Source organism: Bubalus bubalis, chromosome X (genome assembly GCF_019923935.1).
Source record: "Bubalus bubalis isolate 160015118507 breed Murrah chromosome X, NDDB_SH_1, whole genome shotgun sequence".
Lineage (NCBI taxonomy): Eukaryota > Metazoa > Chordata > Mammalia > Artiodactyla > Bovidae > Bubalus > Bubalus bubalis.
Window position 1 is genome coordinate 8,488,346 of NC_059181.1, and position 12,582 is coordinate 8,500,927.

Here is a 12,582-nt window from a genome sequence, read left to right on the forward strand (position 1 = left end):
GAGCCGTTTCTATAGATTGACAGAGCTGGAATCCAAACTGAGGAGAGCTGAGAAGTATAATGAGGTTACATTAGGTCTTCTCTAAAGTTCCCTCCAACTCTAAAATAATATATACTTTGATTTCATGCTGCTAGCCAGAGTCTCCCTTTGTCACAGGTTTCCCTACTCACCCTACTCTCGGTTACAAACATTGAAAGAAATGACTGGCAAAGAGTTTATTACTTGAAGCATCATTACAACCTCAAACACTTTTTGGACAAATAATCTTCCTATACTTTTACATATATAGTTTCGCTTTTGGAAAGAATCTTGAGCACAAAAAAAATCTTGTATGATTTTTCCATAGCACCAACTGAAGAAATATGTTTCCAGGAATTGATTTTATTTTTTGGGTCAGGACTGCAGGGATAAAATCAGGTCTAGAGTTTCCATGTGGATGAATTTGGAAGTGAACAGATTCAAACTGCAGTCCAGGGATGTCTCACTTTACACTAGACTGTTTTTCTTTTAAACTGAATCACTTTTTTCTGGGTTTTGTGAGTTAAGAACACACTTTCAAAGAACTGATTTTGTATGTAAACAGAATGCTTGTGCACTGCTGCTTTTCATCTAAAGAAAGGTCCTATATTCTCACTGTCTTGGTGAGATAGAAATCTGATAAAAGGGCATACATAACATTGCCACTCAAAGTGTGATCAGTGGGGCCAGCACCATCAACATCAGCTAGGAACTTGTTAGAAATGCAGAATCTCAGGCACCACCTCAGACCTACCAGATCAGATTATGCATTTCAATAAGACCATCAAGTGATTTATGTTAAGATTAAAAGGTAAAAAGAATGTGCATTTTTCCTTAGAATTTCCTTTTTAAAATCACAGAATTCCTTGTTACTCTGCTATGATATTTAAACTTATCCATGCACATATTAGTCATTTATGGAATAAAAACTAATCATTTTATTTTATTTTAAAATTAAGACCTGCAGTGGAGTGCCAAGGAGATGGACAAAGTATATTTTGCAGACAAACAGTAGGTTACTCACCCAGCTCATGGCAGAACATGAATTTTTCATCTCCCCTTGCCAGAAGTTGATAATTACTTACAGTGAACTATTTATCCTTCCTCTTTTTTATTAATAATATTTGTAAGTTTAATTTGAAATAGCAAGGTTACCTGTCATGCTTTTTGTACAGGATTTATAAACTTGCACTATTTTCTGTCTCTTTAGCCAATTTAGGAGAAGAACATTTACACTTTATGACTCATCCCTGGTGATTAACATCTGTAATGGGCAGAAGAAACTCAACCTGCAGTCTCACCCTTCCTTGCTCCAGCTCTTACTGGGAGCCCTAGTCTAACCTTTAACCAGGGCAGGAAAAGATTGCTACTGCCCCCTGCCGGCCCATTTTATTTTTTCTTTATTACAAATCCGTGACTTGAAGAGGAAGCCCAAGGATTTTGAGCCGCTAAAGAAAGCTCAGTGAAGGGGCTTTCCCTAGTAAAGAAGTAGAGAGATTCTTTGGGAACAGGCAGCTAAAATCAAATGAAAACACTCAAGGGGCGAGGAAGGTATAAAGGGCTTCTAAATTAAATTATCGATCCTCAAGAATCATTTTCTGCATATGGGTTTCTCTATGCCAAGGAAATGTCCCCTCCTTTTCAGTACAGGATTCCTCTTTTGCCTCTAGGTTCCACTGATAAGGAGTAGACTACCCACTTCCCTACTGTAATTTCAGTACTATCGATTCTGTTCTCTGCTTCGCCCAATTTTCTTTTCCCACGCCTAGATCGTATTCCCTTCTTTTTTTCAGCCTCAAACTCCCGTCCCACCCACCCACCAACAGACTCGCATTTCCAGGAGCTCAGACCCTAGCCTCCTTCACCCTCTCCATCTATCCTGACCTCTGCTCCTCTCTGGTCATCACCGCACCCCTTCAGCAACCCTTCGCTGAACAGCCAGTCACTCCTTGCCTTCAAATAGCAGGCATGTCCGCTCTGGAATGCCTCTCCCCGACCCCCGCCCCAAGCGACTGAAAAAGGAAACATGCGCACTTCAGAGCTAGGAGCTGTCCGAGTGCTGAAATTTATCGGCTGGGTAAGATCACGTCTCCGTCTCTGTAGCCCTCATTCCAGCACAGGATCTCAGCAATTTTGCCCTCTTCTTCCTACCCACTCTAGCACGCAGAGTCCTTTCTTATCCCTCATTTGCAACTTCTTTTAAAAAGAGAACATTTTCTAGAGAAAAGAGATTCGCTAAATAGAAAGGACATAAAACAAAAGCCACTGCAACCGACTTCCAGCATGGCATTGTCACCAGCCCCCTTTGCATGGTGATGCGATTAAGGTAGCAGCATTTTTATTATTCAAGAAAAGCAGCTGGGGATCCATCAGTTCTAAGGCTTTGTCTCTCCTGGGTTAACTGATGGTCCTAAGCCCCCGTTTGACCTGACCATGATGCCTAGTACTGGCACTTTTTGTTTTTTCTCAGCAAACTGTACAAACCCAAATCTCTTTTTGATTTTCAAGGAAACTAGATTCCTGCCAAATTTTGAGTCTGGACAATAAATAGATACTTTGCCCTAGCTTCTTTCTGGAATCATTTCGGGAATATTTTCCACAAGCATCACAGATACAGGAATGAACCGGCAGCTAGTGAACATTTTGACAACCTTGTTTGCATTTTTCTTAGAGACAAACCACTTCAGGTAGGTGAAACGACTTTGCATGCTGATATTTTCCACAGGAAAACTGTTTGAAAGAGAATGTGCCATGTAATTTTTATCTATTTTTCTATGTCCTGGACCATATTATGCTAATTTTATAAAGGAGAGTTAGAGTTCTTTTGTTCTTTTAAAAAGCTTAATTATGGTGGGAAGGTGGTAAATTTTCACAAAGGCAAGTTTTATGATGCATAATCCTACTTTATGCACTTGAATGCTTTTTCACAGCCAATGTGGTATTAAGATACTCTGATGAGTTGCATGCTCTTTATATTTCTATATAATGGTGATTTTTTTGTTTTCAAATTCTTCTGCAAGTCATTTAAAGGGATTATTGAATGCAATGCTTTTCATATGGTGCAACTGATTGAATTAATTTGCTAGGAGCCTGCTCATTTTATAGAAAATATAAAAGAACCCAAATTCTTAGCCAACTTGGGACTTCTATTGTATTTCAATAACTAGATGCATACTATGAGAACTACAATTCAGGAAATTTCTTGAAACATCAAAAACATTTAAAAACTCATGCTATCACTGTAGTCTACTGTTCAATAAATTTAGAAATGTTATTGCCTATCAAAACTAAATTAATATGACATCTTTGTATTTATCCATGCATGAGAAATGGACTATGCATAATTAAAATAAGCAAGAAATCATTATTTGCATGCTTGCATTTTCTACTTAATTTATAAATCATTTAATCAATTGATACCTCAAAATATCAGATTATTAGCAGTAAGTGAAATAGCCATCCTAATAGCTAAGAGGTTCTAAGACAAGATAGAGATAAGAGATGTTCGTACAACAAAGTATAGGACTCTTCATTTAATTTTCACCAAATTTTATGGTATTTTTTCACAGAACCAAGAGAAATGGAACATATAGCAATAATGCTATGAGTACTGGGAAAACCCTCTATGTTCCTTTCAGGTTCACACCTCCTACTATGATTAAGAAAAATCGTAGGCTGGGTTTTATTAGAATCATCATCATCATCATCTTCATCACCACCATCACCATTATAATCAAATAATACTTGATTAATCAGATGAATCTGCTTATGGGAATGTGAGTATTTCTAGGTGATTGTATCAATTTTAACTTTTACCAAATGTTTGTATCATCTTTGCACTTATATTTAATATTACTTCTTTGAAAAACTGTCAAGAATGTGGTATTTTCTTAGTGATAAGAATTAACAAGATTATTTGTTAAACTATTGAAAATAAAGCTTGAAAATACATACTTTGTGGAAGAAATCAACATTCAGTCAACAACTATGCATTGTGAAAGAATTCATTTCATTACAAACCAAATATGCTCTTTTTATAAGCCTTTTCAGGAAAATAAAAATCTGAGAAGTTGTCCAATTACCATTTAGTGTCTTAACAATGCAAAAGACAAACTGATTTAGAAGTTCTTTTTCATGAACACTTTACTAGAAAGTCAACAATTTAAATGCTAATATATAAATAACAATGATAAAATAGAAGTACAGACATGCTCACTGTTGACCTATTTTAGAATGAAGTTAAATTTACAAGTGAAGATTTTCTTTTAGACAACACATTGAAAATAGCTGAAAGTTGGAACAGAATCTAGCAGGTGAGAAAATAAGCAATGGGATAATTAGTTCATGGTTTACTTTGTTCTGCCCATCTTATTATATATATGTAGAGGACTTATATTAGGGGCTGAAATGCTGGAAGAATATTTTGAAAATCATGGGGAAATGAGACAATCACATAAATTTTAGAAATTATCATCATTTCCCTGATGACACTAGAAAGAGCTTTATATATCCATAAAACCTATAACCTAAAGCTATGCATGCTGTGTCATCTTAAACATCTTATGGCGAAGTTTGGTAACTTAGGAAATATGACTCAGGATTTATACCACTTAAAGTTACCTCAAGACCATATACAAGTTAGGAAGTTGACCAAAAAGTTTATAATTTTTTTCTTCTTATTAACATATCAAATATATTTATAAAACACGATGTCAAACATTGTGTGAACATTAGTTCTCAGGTGATAAGAATGGAATTGTTGCTAAAAGAGTTAATGATGTGTTTAGGGCGGCTTTCTGCAAAGACCATGACTCCAGGTCTGGAAAACAACCTTCACAGACCCTATCTCCTTCAGATTTCTTGGACAAATTAATGGGAAGGACATCAGGATATGATGCAAGAATCAGGCCAAATTTTAAAGGTAGGTTCCACTTAAACTTATGTTAATTAAGTCTATGGGAAGTCCAGATGCTTGAATACACTGAAAACAAGTTTTCAGGACTTCTTATTACGAAATGAAAACAAAAAGCACAGTATTCATTTCATTTTCCCATTCTTTCGAACTAGTTGATTTAATAGCTTAAATTTTATGTGTTGTTTGCACACAAACACATAAACTTGCAAAAACTTTCCTCATTTGTGTTATGTTCCACAAGAAAAACTAAAACCTGAGATTATTGCCACATTCCCTATGTTATCTTGAGTGGGAGTGTGACCAGAAACGAATATAAGAGCAAATGATGGACGTGATTCATATGAACGATTACACCAAGGTCTTTGGTTTGGGTTTTAAATATCTACTCCTAAAATGAAGTTTAAAATTCAATATATAACATGCCATTATATATACTTTCAAGCCCTCATTTTTAAACCTTGTAAAGGCTCTAATTGAATATATTACAAACTATTGGGTCCTCTTGTTTAAGCATTCTCATTGTTTATTTGAAATTATTTATCAGAAATTAACAAAGAAGATCATAGAATTGTAAAGTGCCTATGTCAAATATGGTGGATACTTTCTTTGTTCAATTAGAAACAAACCAAAAACTTTGGTGTTTTTGTATGTTTAGCATTACAAAAATGTAATTAATAGTCTGCAAAAATTACTTTTGATATATTTGATTAATTTTTATTCTGAATCAGAAAAATACTGAAATAAGAAAGAACCAGTTATTTATTGAATTGTTTTGATGTTTTAATTTTAAAACGTATTTTAAATAAGTGCATTTTATTTTGTAATTTAATTTAAAATAATGCTGTGTGAAATATTTATAATATTTTATAAAATGATAAACCTATGATAGTCTAGGTATTATGTCATAATTCATGCATTGCTTTGGTTTTGCTTATTAACTATTTAATTGGATTGCTTTCTTTGAGGGTTGATTAATTTTTATTATTGGCAAATATGAGCATGAAAACTAAATTCTAAATTCCTATCTTTTTTAAATGTTGCACCTCTGAATATACCCAGTGAAGGGCACATTACTTAAAGAAACATATAAGATTTTGGACAAAACAAATATTTTGATTTATAGATTAAATATAAAAAAGAGACAACAGAACTTAGTTCAAAGCTCAATTTTCCTAAAAATTTTCATGTTCACCCCATTTCATATTAATTTTATGGTTACTGGAAGTCAATATTTGAAATGAAATCCTATGAGTAACTAGTTGAGAATCAGCTTTGTCAATGAGACTGCTCACTCATACATTTATTCACTGAGCCATCTAATAACTTTTTAATCTGAACTACACACAAAAAACTAACTACTGCATGCTTTGAAAACTTGAGAGATGTAACAGGTTTGGATGCTACCACCACAAATTTCAGTGGAGAGAGCAGATGTTACATAAATACATGTATAATAATATAATACATAATACTAGATAGAAAGAGATAACTAGTTAATAGTTAAGTAACATTAAGAAGTACAGATAAAATACTACAGGATTCCAACAAAAGGAAAGATGATTTTCTATTAAGCTATTCATGGAAAGTTTCATAGAGAAGGACCAGAGATGGAATTGTTTCAAGTTTATGAGAATCCTGTTTAATAGTAGTTATTAACATTATTTTCCAGAAATAACTTTTTAAAAGGGAAGAAAAATACAAAGAGTAATAAAGCAAACACCCATGTTGCTAGTGCTACTTTCAGTTCAGTTCAGTTCAGTTCAGTTGCTCAGCTATGACCAACTCTGCGACTCCATGGACTGCAGCACGCCAGGCTTCCCTGTCCATCACCAACTCCCGGAGTTTACTCAAACTCATGTCCATGGAGTCGGTGATGCCATCCAACCATCTCATCTTCTGCTGTCCCCTTCTCCTCCCACCTTCAATCTTTCCCAGCATCAGGATCTTTTCTAGTGAGTCAGTTCTTTGCATCTACTTTACGTGACCACAGAGAATAAGCAATACTTTCCACACCGTTTTTTTCTGGTTCTTTTGGGGATGTCACTCTTTGGAAATGACATTTCTCATGATTCTAAAGAATAAATAAATGAGGAGAATATCAAGTATAGCAAAGCATCACCATGTTTTTGAGATCTGTCCTAAAGACCCAAGTACAGGATGTTTCAAAGACTTATCAAAGGGAAATAGGTGAATATAACTTAGGACTCTTAACATTAATGAACTTTACTGACTTTTCTCTCCCTTTCCCTTTAACTCTCACTTCAATGAACCCTGATACTCTTTCCTAAATGTTACTTATATGGACCGTTTATATCAGAACAATTATAGAACAGCTCCCACAATTCTCTTTACTGTGAGGATTTTGGTTTTTCCTGGATGTAAAACATTCCCCACTATTTTAGACAGATGTGATCTTCCCTCATTAGTGTTCCCATGGAAGTTTATATGTCTAATATAGTTCTATTGCATATTTATGATTTATCAACCCATTGCCATACCATACCTTATTTTATATATATAAATATATATATATATATATATATATATATATATATATATATATATATATAAAGAAACCCTCCTTTTCTCCAGAATGAGGAAATAAGGACCAAGAAAGAAAGGAAAATGCAGATCAATTTTTGAAAATTAGTGCTTACAATAAATTGTAGTAGAAGTTGAGGGCGGAGGGAACATTTTTAAGAAATGAAGTATAATTCACTCATGGTATTTTTTAGTTTTAGGTGTACAGCATAGTGATTCAGGTTTTTTTGCAGATTATATTCCATTATAGGTTACTATCAGATATAGGTTACTATCAGATATTGGCAAGGGGTGGGAACTTCTGAGGAACACACCAGTGGTTCTAGTGACCAGCAAAGATGATTTTAGCTGAGTTGAGGAGAAAGAAATAAAAGAGATAATAAGGAACTTGCAGCAATAAGGAGACTAGGAAAACAATAGTACTTACTATAGCTGATTAGCAATGTATCAATGAGAAATTTTATATAGTAGATAGATATGAAAGGTGATTAGGAAATGTGATTGTATCTGGAATAGTGACAGACTCCCTGTAAATGCCCAAACCAAACTATGATAACAATAAACATGGTGGCAATGAAGACAATGATACGGAAAATAACAATAATGATGATTAATAAGAAGACAAAAGGGCAAAATCTGACCACAAGAATACAAGCAAAAGCCAAATATGCGCTGTTGAGAAAAAGGGAATGGCTTTTCTAGAAGCTGTAAGAAATAACAGCATATTTCTCTGTTTTCTTTTTGATGCCATGTACTGGCATGGGAAAAAAAGTGTATATGCACAATTTTTTTTATTGGAAGAAATTTTCATGCATACTTTCAAGTCAGTAAAATACTTCATGTCTATTCCATATCCCTAATGGGCTCTGAAAGATGTCATAATGGGCATATATACAAGGAAGGAAGATGGATGTATGCTAGAAAAGGGAGCCAGAAATGATTCAGACTTAGACTCTGTAATTGAGAGCCATTCTTAGAAACTATCGAAAAAAAATAGCTTTTCTGATGTGCTGAAGCATAGTGTATAAACAAAGTCATGAGTCAGAGCTGCCAATTGCATTCCATCTATGAGATCCACAGAGACTTGGGTCAGATCTCGTCAAAACATAAATTTTGAAAATCCTCACTTCAGATAAAAACACAAGCTATATCTACTCACAATTACCTGTGTTGAAAACATGGTAAATGTCGATTCTGTGTCAACAGAGAAGCCTTTTTCCCCACTGGGGTGATTTGTCTCATTCTCAGTTGATTTATCATGGTGTTATTCCATCATCCTATCAGATATTCCTTTGTCAGTATTATTGTATCTTGAAAATGCCACTTTAAACATTAAGCTTTTCAAGAAGCCAAATGAAATGCTCAAACCTGGGCAAAATGCATTAGTTCTGATTTTCTCTCTTTGAAACAAAGCCTTTATCTATTTTAACGAAATTTTCTTTGAAAAGAAAATTAACTTAGAGTTATATCCTAAGTTTCATCCCAATGTGAATAAATGCATTTCACCAGAACATTCATTTGGGGATAGGATCTGGAATAGATAATGCCAGGAGATAATTATTCCCTCCACTTTTTTGTTCATGCCACGCACACTGATTTTTTCCCCATATCTGGAGACCTAAATTTGAAAGTGTGATGTGTGACATTAAAACCTACATTTGCATGCAATATGGTTTCCTTTATTTTCCAAGAAGTTATCAGCTCAAAAGGTGTTTCAGATGCAAGTAAGAAACAGATTCACTTCCAAAAACCTCGAGGTCTTCAGGTTTCTCCCCTTGAAAAGTCTCTTGTCTGTAGCCAACAGGAGCTCACATCATGTGTTGTGCTTATCAACCCCTGTAGGGCATGGCCTGGGCATAAATGTCCAGCAGGGACACTTGGAAAGAGTGATTCTCTCAGATGGTGGTAATGAAGCCCTAGCATAATCATTTCTTTGATCACCCTGGTAGATGCAGGCATCAGATATTACCATGGATTCTGAGAAAAAGAATAGAATGCTTACAAGTATCAGAAATATTTTTTGCAGAAGTATTTGACTTGAATGCAGAAAGCAGTCAAAACCTTCAGACACCTAAAAGGGTACAGCCATATTAGAATCACACAACAGGAGATAAAAGGGGGAACTAGTTACTGAAAGGAAAGTCTGGCTGTATCAAAGAGAAATTTATATATGATAGTTTTATTCAGGTATGATGTACATGAAGATTTTTGAATATCCAAAATCTACTAGCCGTGTCACAATTTAGTTTAGCTTCATTTGTATATACTACCCAGAGAAGGCAATGGCACCCCACTCCAGTACTCTTGCCTGGAAAATCCCATGGACGGAGGAGCCTGGTAGGCTATAGTCCATGGGGTCGCTGGGAGTCAGACATGACTGAGCGACTTCACTTTCACTTTTCACTTTCCTGCATTGGAGAAGGAAATGGCAACCCACTCCAGTGTTCTTGCCTGGAGAATCCCAGGGACGGGGAAGCCTGGTGGGCTACCATCCATGGGGTCGCACAGAGTCGGACACGACTGAAGCGACTTAGCAGCAGCAGCAGCAGTATATACTAGGCTGCTATGATGGGCCTGCAAGGTGCTTGTTAGGAATTTGAGGTAACATCAAGAAGGAGGCATCTACAGTATTCTAACACACTCAGGCAATGTCTACTCCAAAGTATAAGTTCATTTATTGAAAGTATGTCTTCCATCCATGGTGACAGAGTAGTAGAGTGGGAGGGGTCTTGGACTTGGATCCAGAAACCCAGGTACATGTCCTGGTTCAGCCACTTTGGAGAAGAGATGTCTCCATCTCTCTATGACTCAGGTTTTATTCTGACTTTGCTCACCTCATTTGGGTTGTTCTGAATATCCAAAGAAATCATAAATCTGAATGATTTGCTTCTAACTATTAAAATTATTACAAGTAATTTGTATTATTATTACCAGTCTTCCATTTCTCTTTTATAACTGACACTGACTATGTATTCTCAAAACTTACCCTTCATGGTGATTGGGTCCTTAAAAGTTGTTTGAATTTGTTTTAAATGGGAAAAAAAAGAGTCAAAGAAGTTCTAGCATTTTAGAGTCCTACCACAGTAACCAGGATGTAGATGTCATATGTCTCAACTGGTTCTTTTTTTACTAGTCCAGTGGGAAGATTTTCAACTTGAGAGGGCTATTGCATATTCCTAAATATGAAACAAAGAGGGAGCCATTTGTGTGAAGGAATTATCTTTATCAAATCTTTATTCAAATCTTATCCTTTATTATTTTCTTAGATTCATTTTTTAAATGAACCAAGTAAAAGACATAGAACCAATTTTGCTTGGTCTAGAAAGGACTCTGATGAATTTGATGCAGGATATGTGACTGTCCTTTCTGATGTATTTTCTCGTCCAGTTACTGCGGTTGCAAGGGTCACTGCACAAACGTGCTGAATTGATTTCCAATTTTAGAATAAGTATTTTAAACAGAACATTTAGTCTCTGCAACATGGCAGGTTAAGAGCACTGGAAATGGAAGCCCATAATTTAGTTTTTGAGAATGTATTGCTCCTTGGTTGATTCTGTGTGACTTCATATCCTTAATTTTCATTATTGAAAGAGCCTAAACATTTTATCCTGAGTTCTATAGTGCTTTCTGTTACTCCCCATGCTGAAGAACAATCAGTCCATTTTGTTGATAATCTGAGACCTCGTTTTAAGAAATAATGACATATATATCAGGGTGTCTCAGTACTTAAAGTGTAGACATTATAATGTGTCTAGTTGATATAATCAGGTTTAGAGAAAAATAGTTATCACCTTGTTCTTGGTGGTGTTGGATCAGACATGTTTGGTCTTAAAAATGAAAATATAGTTGATTAAGCCTCATTATAAGGTCTTTGGAAGCATTCTATGTTCTCCTCGGAGTTAACACCTAAGAGGCTGTCTTGACTGTAGGAGGCAACATTTTCTCATTGACTTTTTTCTTGAGAGGACTACTCTGAACACTTGTGACTGATTGCAGATACTTTAAGCCATGTGAAGCTCACTAAAGGAGGGACATGAGTAAAAAGAATAGGTCTCTAACTGGTATTCCTGTGAAGGACCTGTAGGAATAAAGTAACTAGATCTCCATTTTGGAGTCTAGTCTGGCTAGCCAACCAAATGTGGTCGGGGGCAAGTACAAGAGGGAAACTGGACACTCTCTCTGACTCATGTCCTGGCTTATGCACCCTCCACCCCTTTATAAAGTACATGAGTACACCAAACGGTGGCTCTGTTTCATTAACATATCCATCCAAGAGGGAAAATCAAATCCTGGGTCACATCAAAACGTGGAAACCGAATAGGCAGTTACCATGAATGTGACTGAATAAGTCTTGTTTTCTATTTTTTTTTTTTCTGTTGGGAGGTGGCTCATAATTTCTTGAGGAAAAATAAGCTACACCTGCCCATGCATTGTCAAAGCAACAGAATAAATTTGCAGCTAATGCTAATGCTAAGTCACTTCAGTCGTGTCTGACTCTGTGCGACAAGGGAGCACAAAAAATTACATGTAAAGGTTTTCCATCTTTATATTTCTATCTAAACATGCAATTCTTTTGTTTATTCCTTTAATAAATAAGCAGTGAGCAGCATCTATGTGCCAGGAACCATGTTCCTTGCTAAGTATACAGTGGTAAACAGAAAGTTAAGCTTTTAAATGTCAGTTCTCACTTTTGTAAAAGCTGGAATATAATTTGTAAGTTTAATGCTGTACCATCCAGGATCTTTGCAGGAAAGAGACGGCACATTCCAACTGGGTGTGGGAGAGTTTGGAAAAAACCAATCCCTAAAGGGAGAAGGTAGTACTCTGGGACTGTCAACAGTAGACCTGAAGAGGCGAGAAAGGAAGTAGCTGCCAGAACCTAGAGAAAGTGGCTCTAAAGAGAAGCCATGCAGTGAGATCTATGGAGCAATGGAGTCGATATGTGCTGGCTTAGCAAGGAGGAAGCTAGTGAATAAACACTCTGACCTCACTCTCCTCCTGTATTCCATTTTCTTGTGGACCCTCTCATTGGCCAAATCCAACTAGAAGTCTGAAGGCAAGGGAGCTCAATGATGTAACCCAGAAGGTCAGCTTCCCAGAGTACAGAG

General features: G+C 35.9%; 1 protein-coding gene across 1 annotated transcript in view; it reads left to right on the forward strand.

Annotated features, from left to right (window-relative positions):
• Positions 1-1,971: 1,971 nt before the first annotated feature.
• GLRA2 (glycine receptor alpha 2) overlaps positions 1,972-12,582 on the forward strand; it is a 204,901-nt gene continuing 194,290 nt past the window's right edge. The window contains exons 1-2 of the mRNA XM_006067107.4: positions 1,972-2,705; positions 4,806-4,939. Of these exons, the coding sequence (XP_006067169.1) occupies positions 2,638-2,705; positions 4,806-4,939 (202 nt within the window). The 5' untranslated portion in view covers positions 1,972-2,637. The remainder of the gene's footprint in view (positions 2,706-4,805; positions 4,940-12,582) is intronic.